Genomic DNA, 22968 nt, shown 5'->3' with positions numbered 1-22968 from the left:
TGGCGTACCGGGCGTTTTCCCGGTGGGCCGCTGGACAATGTGGGCCTGCCCGTTGCTACGTAAATATATGAAGAATAAATTATAGTAAAACTACGTAGCCTATATCCTTCCGTCAGCCCAGACGAATGGCCCGCGCAGCCCTCTTGAGGCAAAACTCCATGCAAAACTCTAATCTATAGCCTGCTCAGTCCCAGTGTCTCAGTGGTGTAAAAGCGCTCGTCAATGTCAAAATGTTTGCGATATCCAATCAAATTCAACGAGGCGGGATTTACTGTGCACAGCAGCCGAGCAGCGCGGGCGACACTTGAATGCGAGCCGAGGTAAGAGCTGAATACGAGTCAATGGGCAGCAATATTTCTCGACTGTTAACGATTTTAAAAATGTTAAACGACGGACATTAATTTCCAGGGATGTAAACTACTGTTGAGCTTTCAGAATGAATCAGATTATAATGCCTTTTACGTTATTCGTCGTCAAAGAATGCACAAAGAAACATTAGCGTAGGTGTCGCAGTTTTCAGCATATCAGAGGGAATGTTTGTCTTTCTGTTTCCAGGCTTTCTTCAGTAATTTCACAATCATTTTCAAATGATTCATAATACTCAAAATATCTTTCTCATATATCATGCTAAAACTGGCAACTTTCATATTCAAGTGGCCAATGGAAAGTGACATATGAAAATAAATATATAATTTGCTAGTTACATGCATTATTTTACACACTGGTAATCAAAAGTTTGAAATAATTAAGACTTCTTAAATTGTTTTTGAAAGAAGAAGGCTGAATTTATTTGATCAAAAATACAGTAAAACCACAAATATTAAGAAATATTGATACAATTTCCAATAGGCCTAGTTGTTTTCTATGAGAATGTATTGTAAAATGTAATTTATTTCTGTAAAAGCTGACTTTTCAGCATCATTACTTCAATAAGTGTCACATGATCCTTCAGAAATCATTTTAATATGCTGTATTTTTCATATCATTTTTAAACTCTTTTCCACTATTTGAGCTCAATTCCATCAAATTACAGATGTCTAGATACTATAGCCACTAGAAAGGCACCCTAAAACAGTCCACATTCTGCACTACATCCTAAGTCTTCTAGACCAGAGTCCTGCACGGGTGACGGGTGACCCGCGAATATTGCTGAAACGGGTGAAAAACATCCTACTGTGTCGGATACGGGTGCGGGTCGGACAAGGGAGAACACGGGTCTAAACACGGGTTTTAAACAGTCACGTGCAAACGAATATAGGCCTATATATAAAAATATATGCATGTATATTGTAGATGTGTTCCTAAAAATATGCATATACAAAAATATGCCTTGCCTGTATTTCAAGTTGATTTTCAAATCCATATCAGTTTATTTGTTCTCCTCCCAGGAGAATCACAACCGCGCGCGCGCTCTGCCTGCACTCGTCGAGATGGATCATGAGGAGTTGAAGAAAAGATAGCCGCAAATGTGGAAGTTCATCGCTGAGGAAGCACGCAGCTAACTGTGGTAACAAAACCAAGCACACGCAGTTCAATCGAACAGTATTTTTGTTATGGTTCCTGAGTTTAGTCTCTTAATAACACTGTCTTAGTAGCCTACATTAAGCCACTTTTGTACTTTTGTACATAGTATACGTTATTAGTATTATGTTTACTGAGTTTGGTCTCTTAATAACAGTGTCTTACCTACATTAAGCCACGTTAAGCGTTTTAGAATGTCCCGAAGTTGTCCTTAAGTTAATGGTCGTGTAATAACTTATGTATGCTGGCAATAAACATTTTTGTAAGTGTGTCTGTAGTAAACGTTGTTTGTACGGGAAGAAGGAGGCGGGAACCGGCGGACAATCAAAACATTTAATCAAAATAAAATGGCGGCGACAGCCCCTCACGGTCGACTGCCGCCTACATACAAACAAACACAAAATGAAAATAAAAAGCTGCAGCCCCTCACGGACGACTGCAGCGAACACAAAATAAAACATAACACAAAATCCAGGCCTGGTCCTCTCTCGTCCCTCACTGTCGTCGCTCCTCCTTTATAGTCCCTCACTCCTCCGCGAGGGCCGAGATCGCTGCGGCGCGCAGCTGGCGCTCATCCTCCCTGATGTGCGCCGCCTCGTCCCGCCCTCACGGTCCCTCGGCCTCGCTGCTCGCCACATACCCCCAACGCCCTTCGCAGGCCGGGGGGCACTCCCGAGTCTGCGCTCTAATAAAATTCTGGTCCGGTTCCAAGACACACTGCCGCTCGGTCCTCAGCCAGCCGAGAGGCTCTTCCTCGCGGTGCCATGCGGTGGTACTGGACGGCCGGTGGACGGCTCGACACTCCTCCGCCCCCTGGCGGTCGGCGGTGGCTCCTCCTTCTGAGGGCGGCCGGAAGCGAGTCCCCGTCCCGCGCTCCCTGCTCCTCCCCAACCTGGCGGACGGCAGCGCTCCGGCTCCTCCCCAATATGGCGGGCGGCAGCAGGCTTCGGCTCCGGGCAAGCGCTGGGGACTCCTTCGCCCCCTCGCGGACGGCAGCCACCCCACCTCGACCCAGGGGCACGGCAGCGAGCTCTCCGTCCCACCGACCTTCATCCGCTCCAGCACCACCGCTTCGGGCAGCCGCTCGCGGACTTCTCTCCTCCGCGCTGCCCGAACTCCGCGGCACCGCGATCCCCCTCAGCTGCGAGGGCTCTTCGACAGCGTGTCCCTCCTTCCTCCCGGGTTTCGGCACCACTGTAGTAAACGTTGTTTGTACGGGAAGAAGGAGGCGGGAACCGGCGGACAATCAAAACATTTAATCAAAATAAAATGGCGGCGACAGCCCCTCACGGTCGACTGCCGCCTACATACAAACAAACACAAAATGAAAATAAAAAGCTGCAGCCCCTCACGGACGACTGCAGCGAACACAAAATAAAACATAACACAAAATCCAGGCCTGGTCCTCTCTCGTCCCTCACTGTCGTCGCTCCTCCTTTATAGTCCCTCACTCCTCCGCGAGGGCCGAGATCGCTGCGGCGCGCAGCTGGCGCTCATCCTCCCTGATGAGCGCCGCCTCGTCCCGCCCTCACGGTCCCTCGGCCTCGCTGCTCGCCACAGTGTCTATAATGTAATATGCTAAACTGACTTTATTGCGGGTGCGGGTCGGGCGTCGGTTCTATTTTAAGCGGGTCGGGTCGGGTGCGGATTTTAATTAGTGCTGTTGTCGGAGAAGGGGTCGGATGCGGTTTTAAGCACTGCGGGTACGGGCGGGTGCGGGTTTACAAAATCGGAGCTGTGCAGGACTCTGTTCTAGACAATAGCATTTTATATGGTCTGATTTTATGGTAGGTATTGAACTTAATGATATTAAACTACAGTGTATGGAAAAGAGAAATCAAAATTTGTATACAAAAAAAAATAAATACAATTTGCCATGTGCACCAGGAAAGACAAATTATAAACTGAAGAAGTATGCCTGTCATTCAGTATGATAAGCATTTCAATAAAACAATTCATATAATTCATATTTTTGAATAAATAGCTTCTGTGTTTAAAATTGCCCTGTGTATAATGAGCTGGTGGGTTTATGGTGAGGTGTGTTGCACACCGGGTGTGATGGGCCGCTTTGTGCCAGAAAGTCCAGGGCCACTTTTTTGCCCCAGTCCACCCCTGCTTTCCAGTGTCTTCATGCGCAGGAAGTTGTGCAACACACATGTGGCCTTCACACACACCTCTGCAACCTCTGGACTGGTTGCAATGACACGGGCGGTACATCCGCCACCGAGCTGAGAGGATGCCAAAGGCGCACTCAACTACCAACCTAGCCCGGCTGAGGCGGTAATTGAACACCCTTTTCTCTGGTGGGATGTGATGTCCAGGGTATGGCCGCAAGAGGTTGGTCATCAGTGGGAAGCCCTCATCCCCGGCAGATTGACCATTATTTGGCTTGACACCGGAGTGGTCTGGATCAGGTGATGATGGACCAGGATCGGCTTGGGTTCCTGTCAGGTCGGGGTTGGACTTCTGGTCAAGTCTCGAGCTCAAGCCCTCCACCAAGGACAGCAAGTGTTATCTCCTATCCAATACAAAGATTATATGAACATGTGAACTCATGAATGTTTTTTTTTTTTTTAGCTGATTTACAACAGAACTGAATTCTTGCAATTGCATCACTAATTGTGTTATTTTCCTGTTTATTACTGTGAAGCTGCTGTGAAACAATCTGTATTGTATAAAGCGCTGTATAAATGAAGCTGACTTGACTTGACTATAACAAGAACATGAACACAAATTTGAAAACCTCACTACAAATAATCCAGAATTGAAGATAAATGATATTAATCCTACTCTGTCTGTTACACTACCTCACACCTGAAATCACTGATCGAGTGAATCTCCTGAACTTCTCCTGAACTTCTCCAGATCATTTCTAATCCATTCATGTTGTAACACCTGCTCTAACGTCGGCCGTTTCGTTGGATCCCGGGCTAGGCACTGGCTAATCAGATCACTGCATTCTGTACACATTTTATTAAGGAGAGAGCTGGTTAGTCATGATGACCATGTGACACGAATGTTGGCAATTATGAAAACAGCATCTGGTGAACTATAAACTGAATGCATTTCAACTTGAAACATCTTACATACTTCACCTTTACCTGTTTCTAAACAGAGCCTTTGCTTTATGTGTGTGTGTTTATTGATATTCTTCACTCACCTTTGGATAAGTTGGAGTTCTGAAATGTAACTTTGGCCTGTGTGATTTCCGTTCTATTGCCAAAGGGAGAACGTCCGTTAACCATCAGGTACAACAACACCCCTAGAGCCCAGACATTTGCTGGGACGGCGTGGAATCGAGATTCTGTGAAGACTTCAGGTGGGCAGTAAGAAGGTAATCCTGTGAGCAAGACATTTTTGCACATTGTTGAGCAATTTCTTCAAAGCATCAAATAATCAGAAAGTCACTACATCCAGGTTTCCACACTCCAAAAATACTCACCACGGTATATTTTTGTCTCGTAGCCATCACCACTAAGTAGCTGACCGCAGCCAAAGTCGATCAGCTTGAGCTCTAACGTGTTTGTCTTCACCAGGAAATTCTCTGCATGAACGTCATTATGAAAAACGCCATGCTCGATGCAGTGCTGTACCGCCAGCGCAGCCTGTCGCAGGATGACCCGTGCTGTTGTTTCATCCAGTTGACACGAATGACGAATGATGAAGTCCAGCAAGCTCTCGCAGGGGTCAGGGAACTCCATTATGAGAACGAATGTCCGAGGATGTTCAAACCAGTCGTACAGTCGGACGACGTAGGGGCTTATGGGTTCATGCCTCATCATTAGCAGCAGCGCCACTTCTGTAACGAGAGGTTCGGGATGCCCGGGCTAGAGAAAAGTAGTAGACAGAAGGTTAGCTGGGTAAAAATCTGAAGAAAACCTATCATTTTTAAATGTACTTTTCTTTGATCTTTACAGACACGATCATCAGAGCCTTTCCAGGTTTATTGATCTATTACATTTACACCTAATGCTTCCTACAGGTGTATTGACTACAGTAATCAGCACTTAAACAACAAACAGCACTTAAACAACAAATACAACTTTTGACCAACTTACAATATCAAGATAACGATCATTGTCAATCTTGTGCATCTGCTTGATGGCAACCTGCAAAAAAAAAAACAGCGTTCAATAACGGTATTCAAGCGCCTGACTTTGCACATAACATTTACGATTTGAGCATCTAAGTATTAACCCATCTGTATTAAGAATGTTTTGATGCATGCAAGAGCAAAAATGTTTGTACAATTCAGCAAGATTGCTTTACCTTTTTGCCATCAAACTTCCGTGTTCCCTTGAACACTCTCCCAAAAGTTCCGGATCCAATCATCTCTCCCACGTTATAGAGAGTCTCAAAGGAGTCTGAAAAACAAAATATGAGAAATGTATGAGCTTGCAAACAAGACGATAATAATACTGTTTAAAACAATGTTGGAGAAATAATGTCTTTAATAATTTTAATAATAAATAATACTTTTACTTTAAAAAAAGGTTCCCAGTAAAATGAAATCCAATGTGACTGTACACTGCCCAGCCTTATTTCAGTCTCACCTGTTGAGCTCGTGTTCACCGGTGAAGCCTCCATAAGGCCATTTGAAGTCTCCGTTGGCTCGACGGGAACTTGACCTGGCAGCGGATGGCACATCCACTCTTCGTCGCTCCAACTGCCCTGTTCGTTTCGGCTATCCGATCTATCGCCACTCCACCTCCAATCGACGATGTACGAGCCTCTGCTGCTAAGGCTCAACGACTCTCTGCAGAACCGCCTCACTGTATTGTCCTCAGAGAGGGACAAATATGATGTGGACATGATGCCTGCTGAAGACATTTTTAATAATATTAATAATCAATGTCAATGGTGAAATTGTTACTTTATGTTTTATTTTTTTCAACTTTCTATTTTCAATGACACATTATTTTGTTAACTGAGCCATAACTTGAGTAATAAAAGCCTATTCTGACCTCTGCGAAAGCCTTTAGATGGAGTTGACGGACGTCCATGATCATCTGGGCTCTGCCGGCTGCCGCTCTGCCACTCTCTCTTCCTGTCAGTCCGACCTGTTGGCACAGAAACAGAAAACTCAGAAGACAGAAGCGCTAAATGTGTAGGAAGCTCCTGGATCTGTGATTGCTAGATCCTTTGTTTTATATTAAAAATATCAGTGCAAACAAGACGATAATAATTCTGTTTAAAACAATGTTGGAGAAATAATGTCTGCAGATTGACCATTATTTGGCTTGACGCCGGAGTGATCTGGATCAGGTGATGATGGACCAGGATCGGGCTTTGGCTCCAGATCCGCTGGAGGAACAAAAGACTCCACAACATCCACATCACTGAGACAACAGCAGAGGAGCGAGCGCCTCACAGCCTTACACACGTTCCTGAGGAAAGAACGAACTCGTTTCCTCTTCTTACATTCTGTAGGTTTTTCTGAAATGAAGAAAACAAAACTGAATGATTAGAAACATCTCTGACGTCCAATTAGGCAGTGATAAAATGACATAACTTACGTTTTACTTAAAAAAAAGGTCACCAGTAAAATGAAATTCAATGTGACTGTACACTGCCCAGCCTTATTTCAGTCTCACCTGTTGAGCTCGTGATGTACGAGCCTCGGCTGCTAAGGCTCAACGACTCTCTGCAGAACCGCCTCACTATATTGTCCTCAGAGAGGGACAAATATGATGTGGACATGGTGCCTGGTCAAGACATTTTTAATAATATTAATAATCAATTTAAGTGGTCACATGAAATTGTTATTTTCAATGACACATTATTTGTTAAAGGGTTAGTTCACCCAAACGCCGGCGCTACGTCATATTCTCGCGCATGCGTCGTGGAGGCCTACACGGAAGACAAGAAGAGGTTGAATAAAGGCGTTATTTTGATTTTTTTTTTGGCACAAAAACTATTGTCGTCGCTTCGTAAAATTATTGTAGAGCCACTGTGGTGAGATGGACTTTGTAACGACATTTTAAGTGCCTTTTATGGGTCTTGTGAGTGTAAATGTACTGAATGCCAATGGAGGCCTATCTGAGGCCTTTCTCAGCCATCAGCTTTCAACAAAAAATATCTTCATTTGTGTTCCGAAGATGAACGGAGGTCTTAAGGGTGTCGAACGACATGAGGGTGAGTAATTAATGACATCATTTTCATTTTTGGGTGAACTAACCCTTTAACTGAGCCATAACTTGTGTAATAAAAGCCTATTCTGACCTCTGCGAAAGCCTTTAGATGGAGTGGACGGACGTCCATGATCATCTGGGCTCTGCCGGCTGCCGCTCTGCCACGCTCTCTTCTTGTCAGTCTGACCTGTGGGCACAGAAACAGAAAACTCAGAAGACAGAAGCGCTAAATGTGTAGGAAGCTCCTGGATCTGTGATCTGGGTCTGGTCTGGCAGCGTATCCTGGGGGCCAGTTGCATAAACTAAGCCATTATGTTAAGACAGTGTCTTAAGATCTAGTATGAGCCACTAGCAGTTAGGCAAGTGGCATTCAGCCTTACTTTTCGTATCAAGTTAGGCCAGTCTATGTTTTTATGTAACTGATTTAAAAAAAATGTATGAACAGTCTTAAAGAAAAAAAATGTATGTCTAACTTGTAAGACTAGTCTTAACGGTTTATGCAACCGGCCCAGGCCTGATCACGGTCATCAGAACACTGTCTGTCTCCAAACCTCCTGACCAGCCGTCTGAGAGAAAGCAGCTCTCCTGGATCTGGAGCGGCCCGAGGCTGAAATATTTCAGTAACATAACATAACTAACGTTAAAGCACTCACCTTCTCTTTCACCCATCATCTTCGCCATCGACATCCTCCTGCAATCTGGAACAAAAACAATACAAAACACAAAACAAAACAAAACAACACACAATACAATACAATAAACTCTCCTCAAAAATACTCCTCCAAAAAAAAAGAAAACAAAAACAAAGAATTAATCAAACTCGACACTCCTAAAATAAGAAAAGAACAATAAGATAAAAGTATCTACAACTCAAAAATGTAACTCTGTAAAGGATATCTCCTGCGATGTTCTTCCAGAATAAAAGTCTCGTCTCCTCCAAACAGCTTCAAAATTTCAAGGTCAGCACAGAAAATATTCTGCAAAAGTTTGTGAAATCGCCTCAGTCGTCTCTCTCAACAACAGATCAACAACACAATCGGTGCATGTCTGAGTCTGCGTCAGAATTCATAACAGGCGTCGCCATAGCAACTAAAACGTGAATCATTCATATGAGCGGAGCCGTGAGCGCGCATCGATCTGAACACATTTATTGAATAGTTACAAACTTCATTTGGACGTTTTCTTTATTAAAAAGTTTGAACCTGTTTCATTGACTCAGTTCAAAACTTTGATTCAGTGATTCCTCTGCATCATCATCACTCAGAAATGCTAGATGTCTGTGCATGCATCAAAATGTGTTGGTAAATACTTTGATTTATTTATTTTTACTATATTTTTGCATATGAATAAAAAATATGAAATAATGTTTCCTTGTATTAGTTTAACCTCTCAATCCGCAGTGGTGCATTAAAGGATTAATGAAATGATAAATTATTAATTTAATGCTTCATTTAGCATTTAATTAAATGCTAAAGGACCGGCCACTTAAACATCAGCATAATAAATGCAGTTACTCATCTTTCATCTCCTATCGTGCAGATCCGATCGGACGAATCCAATAAACACCAGCATGTAAGTGTAAGGGTCCACTCTGAAAAATAGAGGGGGGCAAACAAAAAATCCTCCTTCATTTACTTGAGCGTATTTGAGTTATATTAGTAATTAATCACGTCCATTTTCAATGCAATAGCGAGTATTCTGAGGATCTCCCCTGCAGTTTAGAGTCTTCAGCTCCAGTTAAACCCTCCCAGGTCTCTCTCCTTCAATCACAGGCCTTCTGATGACTCATTATATACAGGAAGCGCATTACAGGCTCCGTGAGGTGTCAGTCAAAGCGGCTATGGTTTTGGTTGGATAAAGGCAGGCAATGCCTAGCCAATGCCTTGCCAACAAAGGTTTGATTGATGGACGTTGTAACCAATCAAAAGGCATCATCTTGCGAGAGCACACCGCAGTGGAGACTGGCACTTCTTATCAACTAAATTAGTTTTTTACACTTTGTAAATTCTGTAATAGTTGCTTTAGTTTTTCAGTAACTGTATATATCCATTATAATTAGCAGTTTATTGCAGATTTATTTGAATGAAACGCTACTCTTTACAATTACAAATCTTCTGAAATAAAGGGCCTTTTTGAAAGGACGCCTAGAGGTTTTTTTTTTTTTTTTTGACATAAAAGCTTACAGAAGCTACATTTGTAAGAGTATCATCCTCAAATTTGAATCACAACATGATCAGAAATGCAGTTTTATATTTAGGTTATTTTCAGGCCTTTAACATTAAAGTATCATACATTTTTCCCTGAGTGAATTTCAATACAACTTTTCAGGGTAGAGGAGGCGTGTGTAACAGAGTTAAAAAGAAAATTAATTCTAAATATATTCATGGTGTTTAATTACATGAAATTAGAGGTTAAAACAAATCAAATGGTGTTTTAGTGCCCCCTAGTGGTTATCGCATTGCAGACATTCAGGATTTTGTCCTTGCGTGCCTACCGTAGTTCAGCAGAAAATTATGGGGGTAGATTTGTTGCATTATTCCAAACAAATAGATTGTTATCCACAAATAAATGTAAAGAGATTCACAAAAATGAAATAAATTCACAAATAAATAGAATGAGATCCACAAATATATGCAGGAGTTTCACAAAAATGAATTAGATTCACAAATAAATACAATGACATTTGTGAATAAAAAAAATATCCACACATATGTTTTTATGTCACAAACACAACTCTGCCTTGCATTCATTTGTGAATCTCTTCCTGTGCATTTGTGAATCGCTTCCTCTGCATTTGTGGATTGCTTCTTGCACATTTGTAAATCGCAGCACAGCGCGTGGATTTTGAAACATTTCTAGCGTCTACACTCACACAAATCCACAAATAGGTAGACTCCACCCACCGTCTACTTGAGCCAATCAGATAACGGCCATATTGTGCTGACTAGAGCCACAGAGCTCTCAATAGTTCTAAACATCTCCGCGCTGTCAGTCTGTTTTAATAGGATTTAGCAGGATAGACAGCATTTTCACTGTATTTGCAGCGATTTCTGTCGAATATTAACACAATATGTGCATTGACTTCGATTAGGCTTTACAGTAGCATTTTATTCTGGGGAGAGATAAAGAAAAGACAACGTTAATCTTTTTTTGAGTGATCTGGTCATTTTATTTGGGTCATGACAGTACAACATGATATTACATCGTTGAGTATTGTAGTCAATCACGGGCATTTCTGTTGAAAATAATAACCAATCACAGTGTTTCCCACACATAGACTAACTTTTTTTTAACGCTATTTAAAACGTTCAGCTGCATTTCCTTTCCCTGCTCTCCCTCCGTCTCTCTGTCACTCACGCGCGTCTCTCGCTCTCAAATTGCCAAACCTGCTTTTGATATGAAACAAAGTCTAAGCGTTTACATTTTTTTAAGTTTTAAAACGAAATTCAAACAATAAAAAGTGGTGTGGCACTAATGAGTAAAGTCAGAGGCGTTGAAAAACGACCTGCTCTCATCTCCCAGCGGCACGCGCGGTCACGTGGTTCATGGAGCTCTCAGACGCTTTTGACTGAAATATCTCAGAGAATCTAAAAACTGTTGAAATGACAGATAGCATCTGGATATAGTAGCTGTTGCAGTGGTGCTCACGTTATCTAACTGAAGTCTAACGATATATTATATAACACTAAACATTACCTCTAACGTGCTTCACAAAATACATCTTCTATCAAAATTCCTGAGAGGTCAACTAATGTCATAAAATCTCAAAATATGCAGTAATTTCATCAGTTTGCCAGGAGTGTGCTTGAGATAACCTACACTGAAATGAATGGGGTTCAGGGTTCAATGCTGGAACTATTATTGGTCACTCCATGACACGCTTTAAGTCTTTTATGCTGCCTTCACGTGCTATCGGAAATTTGATAATTCCCATTTCTAAAGTCGAGATTACCAGCTCATCCCATTAAAATTTCGAAAGTGGAGTGCGTTCATGTGCAATTTTTACCTAGGAAACTCGTATTTACGATAATTCCGAGAGCACGTGAAGGCAGCATTAGTCTATGGGAGTGGTAACTAACGGCTCTGGACAAAACGTGATTGGTTGGAGCGAGAATGTGCTACGATTGGTCAGCACAATATGGCCGTTATCTGATTGGCTCAAGTAGACGGTGGGTGGAGTCTACCTATTTGTGGATTTGTGTGAGTGTAGACGCTAGAAATGTTTCAAAATCCACGCGCTGTGCTGCGATTTACAAATGTGCAAGAAGCAATCCACAAATGCAGAGGAAGCGATTCACAAATGCACAGGAAGAGATTCACAAATGAATGCAAGGCAGAGTTGTGTTTGTGACATAAAAACATATTTGTGGATATTTTTTTTATTCACAAATGTCATTGTATTTATTTGTGAATCTAATTCATTTTTGTGAAACTCCTGCATATATTTGTGGATCTCATTCTATTTATTTGTGAATTTATTTCATTTTTGTGAATCTCTTTACATTTATTTGTGGATAACAATCTATTTGTTTGGAATAATGCAACAAATCTACCCCCATAGAAAATGGCTGACACTGCTGTGGGTAAGCGTGTTTCTTCTCTCTTCTGTGTATTGTGTATAAAAATGTGATAAGAGTGTTTCATACGATTTTGTTTCAATTGTGAATGTTTGTAGAGATTATATCAACAAATGTACAATGAGTTGGATGGGTTTATATGTCCGATGGAAACTTTTAGTAATTAACGTTGTGCCTCGTATCTCATACTGAACACACAGTTAACGTTACCCTTAAAGAGAGAGTTTGTTCATTTTATGTTTTTCTGATTTCAGTGGTTTATGTCTGCAGTGTTTGCAACCAATTTAATACATTGTAATGTATTCCTCAGGTATGTGATTTTTCATGTTTATTTTGTTAACATGGAATTGTTATAAGTTGAATGGAGTTCAGCAGAAAATGGCTGACACTGCTGTGGTGGTTTATGTCTGCAGTGTTTGCAACCAATTTAATACATTGTAATGTATTCCTCAGAACATTGCTGCGGAGAATAAAAGAACAGACAACCAGAGTTTTGTTGCGTCGTCCATTAAGTTTGTGACGGTTGTGTGGATGTGTAGAGGCCACGTCAGAGACTACAATCGTTACACGTGCAAGATGGCGCCCTGATCACATGTACGTTTGTGAGCTCAGCAATCCCAAACTGTTTTATAATAGTTACAACGAAACTTTTTTTTTGTTGAGAATTTCCATTTATTAATGTCTTGAATTTTTGGAACAACGATAATGGGAGGATCTGAAAAGAGGAAAGGTGTGAAGAAGTCAGGGAAAACAGTGTCGGATACTCCTGCTGGATCTGCTGGCACAGGTGACGATAAACAAGCAGTCGAACGACATAACAGTACTCCTGCAACCGGGGTATTGAAGGACAGTTTGCTAGCCTAGAAATCTAGACGCACCCTAGCGTAGGGTTGCCACCCGTCCCGTAAAATACGGAATCGTCCCGTATTTACAAGCAAAATGACGCGTTCCGTATCAAACCAATACGGGACGCGATTTGTCCCGTATTTTACACAGGTCCACACATAGTTCAATAAACACATACGGAGTTTGCAGTGTGGAGAATACTGATAGCAAATATAAAGAATCAATTTCACAATAAGTAGTACAGGAGCTCATTTGTGCGTGATTGCGGGCTTTGTTCCTATAGCGGCGGAGTCTCGAGAACATGCGCTGTGCCAGAGTGTGCCTGTAAACTTGCGCGGTTTTTTAAAAACATGTCGAGCTTGCGTTGCGTCCACCGTTTGAAGAACGCAAGGGGATCTCCAGATATAGAACTGAATTAATATCAAAAAGGTATCAATGGGTCTGTCCAGTAACTCATGATGAACCTCAGGCCAACTGCACACTTTATGAGAAGCATTTCAGTGTCTCAGACTGTCTGACTGTGGTGACAGACCAGTCTATGTGACAGACACATCCGTGCTTCTAAAGGTAGGCCTATAGTTTTTTTTAATGGATAATATATTAATATAATATTCCAATACATTATCAGAGCTTGGCAGACAGAATTATTATTTTTTTTAGACAGGTTAATTTATAGATTCTAGCCTAATAAATGTTATTATTAATTTATCATTTATTTAGGCTATATCATACATAATAAATAATCCTGTCATTTAAAGTTTATGACATTTAAAAAATATTTAGATAAAAATGGGACAAATAATTACACGATAATATAGTCATAATTTAAGTAAATTATTCAAAGAAAATAAACATTTTTAAAATTCAAAAAAGTGATTAGGCCTGGTTCAGAATGACTTCTTAAAGGGACAGTTCACCCAAAAATGAAAATTCTGTCATCATTTATTCACCCTCAAGTTGTTCCAAACATGTATACATTTCTTTGTTATGTTGAACACGTAGGAAGATTACTGTGGAAGTCAATGGTGCCCCCAAAGCAGCCTGGTACAAACTTTCTTCAAAATATCTTCTTTTGTGTAGGCCTACAGGAGAACAAAGAAACTCATACAGGTTTGGAACATCATGAGGCGTCATAAGTGCACCAAATAGGCTAAGAGTTCTTTAGAATTAAATAAAATAATCAAATGTAAAATAATATAGCATGTGTTCTGTTGCAAATTCACGTACTTGATCTTATGTTTTCTTATGGTTTATTATTGAGCTGTCAAGTTGTTAATGTTGAAATAATCATTTCATGACGTATTCTTTATTTCTGCCCTTTATGCAATTGTTTTTTAGGGGATTTTTTTTTCCGGGGGTGGATATTTGCTGTCAAAGTGAGGCCAAAGTGAATGGGAGTCAATGGGATGCTAACAGCAGGTGATGGCTTGGTTAGCAATGGCTGCCCCTATGGAAGGTACACTTTCCGGGGGCTGGATTACCCCGTTGGGAAAAACCAAACTCTGGTCAGGCCAATCACAGCGTGTGTAGAGTCGGTGGGCGGGCTTTACATAATGACGGTACGAATTGCGGAGGTTCTGCGTGCCACTCGTAAACACAGAAGCTGGCGAACAGCGGTCTTTTGAATCGGCTTTGACTCTGGAAGACTTGGAGTTAAGCTTGGAGTTAAGCCGTAGTCAACGCTTCTCGTTTACTTTGAATGGGTGACGTCATGCGTTGCCGAACTGAATTGTGGGTTCCGTTGCGTCGCTTCACTCGCGTTGCAAGCATAGGTTGCAAGCGGCAAAAGTTGAAGATTTCTCAACTTTTCAAGCGCCAACGCAGGCGTCATCCAATCAGATCACCCTATGCAAATATCCTAGAGCAGACGCTAGCCAATAGCGTTCGTTTAAAACACTGGTGAATGAAGAGTGAAGAACGATCTAAAATGGAGGAAAAGCTAATAATTGCGGTGGGTAATCACCCGGTCCTTTACGACCAACAAGGCCGGACTTACCATTGGGCTTGACTGGGCTGAAGCCCATGGGCCCCGCCCAATAGGGGGCCCCGCCCTTTTACGTTGATTTTTTTCAATAATATGTCAGTCATTTAATTTTTAATTTAAAGTTTGTTGATTGGAAAACGTGCGTGCTTATTGGGCGCGAAAAGGTCCGAAATCCGTTCAAAATAAGGATGCTAATGTCAAGGCTTCTGAACGCCACTACAAACATCAGAAGAGACTCGATTGATGTCAGAAGTTCGCTTCGTTTGGATGATGTGAACACGGTCTTCCGAACTCGGGTGCGCACCCGCGAACCGTACCAGAGTCCCCTTAAAAAGGGTGGTCTGGGGTACGGTTCATGTGAACTCCGGTACGGTTCGCTGCTGATGTGAACGCAATCGTACTAAATCGCGGAAGTGAACCGATATTAATTACATGTGATTTGATAAAAATGTGTGTTTGTGTGTGTTTCACTCATTTCCGCAATCGCAATCGAACTCGGGTTCGTTCCAGGCAATCGAACCAAGTGTGAAAGCACCCTAAAACTCATTTGAATGGTGAGTACTTGCCCAGAGAATGGTTGCTCTACCCACCATCCATCGGTTGTGTATTTTGTTTTGCTTGCCGCCTTTTTGGCAAAGTTTGCCGGTCAATCCCTTTTTGAGTCTGGCTATATGTGATGTAGTAGACATACTGTAGGTCAAAGTCAGCCTAACACTTCCTATATGTGTATGGAGATGTATATAATCTATACAATATGTCAGCACTTACCAAGAACAGTTTTTTTTTTTTTAAGATTTATACACTCATAGATTTAGCTATTTATATGTAATACAAATGATTTGTTTTTCAATATGGTTTCCAGGTAAATAAGTGTTTTATTCTCATTCTGACCAAGACATTTGTGCATTGCAATAAACACATGATCACTTTGAACTTTTTTAATCATTATTTATTTATTTATTGGAAAACTTTTTCAAGCTTCAATCAGTGGTCATATAAATACATTTTCACGTTTTGTATTTTTTCTTTTTTTTTTTACATGTAACACTGTATACTGTACCAGTCACCTTTTGAAATTAGCTTTGCACTTCAAATAACGATTGGATCGATTATATTGTTACGCCACCAGATGGCGACAAATTACTTTTAAAAAACATTTGTCATTGAATCGTTCATTCAGGAGATTGGTTCAAAGATGCTGATTCATCTATGAAACGATTGTATTTGATTGAGGAATTTAATCATTCATTCAAACCCAAGTTTTTTTTAAATAAATAATTCAGATTAATAAAAATTTTTTATAGACTTCAGCAATTAACATAAATTATGTTATTTTGTTTAGTTGTTTGTTCAGAATCGTGATCTCTATTTTTATTCTCAGTTTATCCAGAATTGTGTTGCTCTAATACATAGCTTATGTATCATTTTGTTCTATTTAAAGTAATGTATAGAAGGTAGGGCCCGAAAGTGACTCAAGCCCAGGGGCCCCCACCACCCTAAGTCCTGCCCTGACGACCAATCATTGTTTACATACTGGGACACAAACCGGAGAGACCAGGCCTGGAAGGAGGTGGCAGAGACGGTTGGAGAATCTGGTATGTATCATGCTTGTATTCTGTCCGTGTACTCTGTTTATCATTGAATGACAGGCAGCATATCATATCATGTGTGGATCAAATAGGCGCTATCGCCCAGCCAAATGAGGAATAAAATATTAAAGTGATCAGTTTTCATACACAAAATAATGAATTACATTTGAGTGGAAGGTGGATTTGACCGTTTATCTGTCAGTTGGCTGGTAGATGGTAAACGCTTAAAAAAATGTATTTATTATGAACCTTGCATAATTGAAATCTATACCAGAACCTGTTTTATTTGGCATGTTTAATTCAGTTCTTATTTTAATAACTAAACAAGTTTAAACACTTGAGCAACACTTGTTGTATTTGAATGAATTGTTTAATTTATTTACATTTTTGCATGTCAGAGGATACATGTAGGACCCGATGGAAGTCACTGGGGGACAGATTTAGGAAGGAGAAGAAAAAAGAAAGGGAAATGACAAGGAGTGGGGCAGGGTCGCCTGGGACCCAACCCTGGCGTTTCATGGCGGTGTTGGGATTTCTCACACCATTCCTTCATGACCGTGAGACGTCCAGCAACATCCCCAGACGACCTCTGCCCCCTTCACATCAGTCCATCAGTCCAGAGCCAGAGGAGGACAGCCAGGTCAGAGAAGACAGCCAGGCCATCACCCAGCAAGCCCCTTCAAGCAGAGGAGATGAGGCAGGCAGTGACACAGGCAGGCAGAACCTAACAAAGCTCTCAAATACATTATTATTTCAGTACTATCAAGGAGGGTTAAGTCATTTAGAAAATCAATGTCAATCTGTGTAGAGCTGAACCATATGCTGCAAAGTTTAGGCCACACAACCGTTGACACCTAATGCGTAATAACGTTATATAATAAATTATTTCAAAGAATGATTTGACATTAAAATCATGCCATGTTCATTGATTATCAATTGTTGCTGTAACTATGCAGGCAGACAGACAGAGCAGGAGGAAACTGTCGAGATCAATGACAAGGGTAGGAAGAGAAAAAAAAAGGGAAATGTCTTCTTTTGAGAGAGGACTGTTGGCAGCAATTGAGCCCCTGACGCAGATGACCACGCTGCCACATCCACCACCACCGCCGCCGCCTCCAACACCAGCAGCAGATGAAGACGAGGTTTTCTTTCAGAGCCTCTTGCCGTCCCTTCGTAGGCTTTCTGTGCTGAGGAGGGCCAGGCTTCTGCACACACACACACACATACATATTACATACATACAGCACTAAAATAAACATATTAAAATAATCGTATGGCTGTATTGTTTTCTCATGTTCATATAGAATAATACAGTAAGTATTTTAAATTTGTCGTATCATACAGCGCTGTCGACGCAATACAATCACTTAAAGGGATAGTTCTCCCAAAAATGTAAATTCTGTCATCATTTACTCACCCTCAAGTTGTTCCAAACCTGTATGAGTTTCTTTGTTCTGTGAAGGCCTTTGTATTTTCTCTCCAGTGAAAATCTGCTCAAATCATGAATGTATTAGTTGAAAACAGGGCTGAAAGGGCAAAGGCTATGTACATTATGACATGGTGATGAAAATATAAAACCAACATGTTAATTTAATGTAAAAAATAATTGTTATGACACTTGGAATCTGCACTTTTAAGAAAAATATAGGTAGCTCTTAAAAGAGCTTTTGGGTTTTGTGGCTCTGAAAAGAGCCTTTGGCGTATTCTATGAATTCGGCTGCCATGGCACTGCACCCTCCTGGTTGAAGTAGTAGGCACAGTACGTCTCTCGGAGTTGGATAGCTCTACGGGTGGCATTGTTGGAGCCCATCCTTGGTGCATCTCGCAGGGCCTCAGGAGCTGAAGATGGCTCAATGGTGGGCTGTGTGCGCATCTTCTCCCCCTTTCCAGCAGGGGCGGACTGGCCATCTGGCGTACCGGGCGTTTTCCCGGTGGGCCGCTGGACAATGTGGGCCTGCCCGTTGCTACGTAAATATATGAAGAATAAATTATAGTAAAACTACGTAGCCTATATCCTTCCGTCAGCCCAGACGAATGGCCCGCGCAGCCCTCTTGAGGCAAAACTCCATGCAAAACTCTAATCTATAGCCTGCTCAGTCCCAGTGTCTCAGTGGTGTAAAAGCGCTCGTCAATGTTAAAATGTTTGCGATATCCAATCAAATTCGACGAGGCGGGATTTACTGTGCACAGCAGCCGAGCAGCGCGGGCGACACTTGAATGCGAGCCGAGGTAAGAGCTGAATACGAGTCAATGGGCAGCAATATTTCCCGACTGTTAACGATTTTAAAAATGTTAAACGACGGACATTAATTTCCAGGGATGTAAACTACTGTTGAGCTTTCAGAATGAATCAGATTATAATGCCTTTTACGTTATTCGTCGTCAAAGAATTGTAGCAACAATGACCCGATTCAATCAGATTTTGGGCCGAATACATCACCGGATGAGGCTTCTACACACCAACTCGTGACTCTCCTAATCAAATCAGACATAGACAATGGGGTGTGTGTGTAAGAGATATCGAAGTTAATGAACAACCACGATGTCCGCCAGATTGTCTGAGTCTACAGAATGGAGCATCGAATTGTACCGCCTGAAGGCATCCACATGACTTTACACACACACACATATCAGCGCTGAAAGAAGACAATTCTTGCACGACACGTGTTACTTAAAACATGGGACTTAAAGAACTGTCTTAATAATGTTCAAATATATATAATCCGTTGATTTCATGTCTTTATACAATGTATTAGAATAACTAGGATGTTTACTGTTGCCAATCAAAACCTGTATGCCAGTAACTGTGATAATCTTGTATATCTGGACGCGCAAATCGCAGAATGACCGTTCTTAGTATCTCTGTTATCGCAAAATTATGACTAGGCCAAATTTGGTTCAAAAATCAGATTTTGATGCATAATTTCAGAAATACCAGCTTTCTAAAGAAAAAGAGGCTTAGAATTTCCACCCTATTGATTAACTCAGAGGAGGGGGGTTCAGAGAACAATGGAACACTCGCGCCTTCTCGAGAAGATCTCTCCACGGACGTGATTGGATCTTTCCATAAGTCGGGCTCGGCCACTCCATCTATAAATGCAGAAGTTATCATGAACTCCTTGCGCTCCGCCATTCCGCCACTACAAGGACCCTGGCCTTTGACCTTCCTTTGAGAGAGGGATTCCTTTGGCACCAAGCCAAGAGAGAGAGACCTGCAACTTCTGGAGCGACTTTCCTGAACTTCACAGAAATTCTCCGGACTCACCTCCTTAGCGAACTTCCACGACGATTCGAACTCAGACACGTACACGAGAGAGCCTAATGCAAGTATTATATTTCACCTTTAACTGCTTGTACGAGGTTGTCTGAATTAATCCTGATTCACGAAATCATAAATGTCTGAAGGGTTTTGGTGAAGTGATTGAACTGTCTGTCTCTCTCTCTCTCTCTCTCTCTCTCTCTCTCTCTCTCTCTCTCTCTCTCTCTCTCTCTCTCTCTCTCTCATCTCTCTCATCTCTCTCTCCCTCGTGGATTCTCTCTTTCCATCATTCTTTTCCCTTTGATTTTATTCGTTAAGTTTGATATTTCCTTGTTTGTACCATATCGTTTGTTTCTCCTATATATATGCATATTTACCCCCGTGTGATTCGTAGCTTTGTATTCTATAGTGTTTTATTAAAACTCAATAATTGCATTAAACTGAATCCTTATTGTTTTGCTCACAAATCTCGAAGTCACTGAAGCGTAAGATCTAAGCTACCCATTTAAGCTTGATTTTCATGTATTACTACTTTAGTAATACAAATTGTGCAAACATAAGAGATATTATTTGTCCTGATCAAACAGATCAATGTTTCTTAAGGTTTGTAAGATTGATAATTGATGAAGAAATCAATTTGGATAAAGGTTACTTTTAAATGATTAAAGGTTCCGTTATACGTTAATTTTTCTGTACAACAAGCTAATAATATTCATAAACTCATGAATATTCATACCATTTGAATTAATTATTCCCCAGAACTTATTGTTGTTACAGAATGCACAAAGAAACATTAGCGTAGGTGTCGCAGTTTTCAGCATATCAGAGGGAATGTTTGTCTTTCTGTTTCCAGGCTTTCTTCAGTAATTTCACAATCATTTTCAAATGATTCATAATACTCAAAATATCTTTCTCATATATCATGCTAAAACTGGCAACTTTCATATTCAAGTGGCCAATGGAAAGTGACATATGAAAATAAATATATAATTTGCTAGTTACATGCATTATTTTACACACTGGTAATCAAAAGTTTGAAATAATTAAGACTTCTTAAATTGTTTTTGAAAGAAGAAGGCTGAATTTATTTGATCAAAAATACAGTAAAACCACAAATATTAAGAAATATTGATACAATTTCCAATAGGCCTAGTTGTTTTCTATGAGAATGTATTGTAAAATGTAATTTATTTCTGTAAAAGCTGACTTTTCAGCATCATTACTTCAGTAAGTGTCACATGATCCTTCAGAAATCATTTTAATATGCTGTATTTTTCATATCATTTTTAAACTCTTTTCCACTATTTGAGCTCAATTCCATAAAATTACAGATGTCTAGATACTATAGCCACTAGAAAGGCACCCTAAAACAGTCCACATTCTGCACTACATCCTAAGTCTTCTAGACCAGAGTCCTGCACGGGTGACGGGTGACCCGCGAATATTGCTGAAACGGGTGAAAAACATCCTACTGTGTCGGATACGGGTGCGGGTCGGACAAGGGAGAACACGGGTCTAAACACGGGTTTTAAAAAGTCACGTGCAAACGAATATAGGCCTATATATAAAAATATATGCATGTATATTGTAGATGTGTTCCTGAAAATATGCATATACAAAAATATGCCTTGCCTGTATTTCAAGTTGATTTTCAAATCCATATCAGTTTATTTGTTCTCCTCCCAGGAGAATCACAACCGCGCGCGCGCTCTGCCTGCACTCGTCGAGATGGATCATGAGGAGTTGAAGAAAAGATAGCCGCAAATGTGGAAGTTCATCGCTGAGGAAGCACGCAGCTAACTGTGGTAACAAAACCAAGCACACGCAGTTCAATCGAACAGTATTTTTGTTATGGTTCCTGAGTTTAGTCTCTTAATAACACTGTCTTAGTAGCCTACATTAAGCCACTTTTGTACTTTTGTACATAGTATACGTTATTAGTATTATGTTTACTGAGTTTGGTCTCTTAATAACAGTGTCTTACCTACATTAAGCCACGTTAAGCGTTTTAGAATGTCCCGAAGTTGTCCTTAAGTTAATGGTCGTGTAATAACTTATGTATGCTGGCAATAAACATTTTTGTAAGTGTGTCTGTAGTAAACGTTGTTTGTACGGGAAGAAGGAGGCGGGAACCGGCGGACAATCAAAACATTTAATCAAAATAAAATGGCGGCGACAGCCCCTCACGGTCGACTGCCGCCTACATACAAACAAACACAAAATGAAAATAAAAAGCTGCAGCCCCTCACGGACGACTGCAGCGAACACAAAATAAAACATAACACAAAATCCAGGCCTGGTCCTCTCTCGTCCCTCACTGTCGTCGCTCCTCCTTTATAGTCCCTCACTCCTCCGCGAGGGCCGAGATCGCTGCGGCGCTCAGCTGGCGCTCATCCTCCCTGATGTGCGCCGCCTCGTCCCGCCCTCACGGTCCCTCGGCCTCGCTGCTCGCCACATACCCCCAACGCCCTTCGCAGGCGATCACGGCGGCCGCGGGACCTGGGGGTAAGAACAGCGAGGTGAGAGAACGGAGCGGGGAGCATGAGGAGCGACAGAGACGAGAGAGTGGAGAGAGGAGAAAAGAAAAAAAAAAAAAAAAAAATTCTGGTCCGGTTCCCAGACACACTGCCGCTCGGTCCTCAGCCAGCCGAGAGGCTCTTCCTCGCGGTGCCATGCGGTGGTACTGGACGGCCGGTGGACGGCTCGACACTCCTCCGCCCCCTGGCGGCTGGCGGTGGCTCCTCCTTCTGAGGGCGGCCGGAAGCGAGTCCCCGTCCCGCGCTCCCTGCTCCTCCCCAACCTGGCGGACGGCAGCGCTCCGGCTCCTCCCCAATATGGCGGGCGGCAGCAGGCTTCGGCTCCGGGCAAGCGCTGGGGACTCCTTCGCCCCCTCGCGGACGGCAGCCACCCCACCTCGACCCAGGGGCACGGCAGCGAGCTCTCCGTCCCACCGACCTTCATCCGCTCCAGCACCACCGCTTCGGGCAGCCGCTCGCGGACTTCTCTCCTCCGCGCTGCCCGAACTCCGCGGCACCGCGATCCCCCTCAGCTGCGAGGGCTC

At 41.9% G+C, this 22968-nt stretch overlaps 1 protein-coding gene across 1 annotated transcript in view; it reads right to left on the bottom strand.

The window, feature by feature from the left end:
* Positions 1-8602, bottom strand: part of LOC307122398 (uncharacterized protein) — a gene marked incomplete at its 3' end in the record, with an annotated part of 33247 nt that extends 24645 nt beyond the window's left edge. The window contains exons 1-4 of the mRNA XM_079846385.1: positions 8306-8602; positions 7744-7839; positions 7116-7226; positions 6799-6957 (exon numbers count right to left, since the gene is read on the bottom strand). Coding sequence (XP_079702511.1) covers positions 6799-6957; positions 7116-7226; positions 7744-7839; positions 8306-8339 — 400 coding nt within the window. The 5' untranslated portion in view covers positions 8340-8602. The remainder of the gene's footprint in view (positions 1-6798; positions 6958-7115; positions 7227-7743; positions 7840-8305) is intronic.
* Positions 8603-22968: the final 14366 nt, after the last annotated feature.

This window comes from Gobio gobio, assembly GCF_949357685.1.
Source record: "Gobio gobio genome assembly, contig: scaffold_127, whole genome shotgun sequence".
NCBI lineage: Eukaryota > Metazoa > Chordata > Actinopteri > Cypriniformes > Gobionidae > Gobio > Gobio gobio.
The sequence above is the reverse complement of the archived record's forward strand: the minus strand, read 5'-3'. Positions and strand labels throughout refer to the sequence as shown.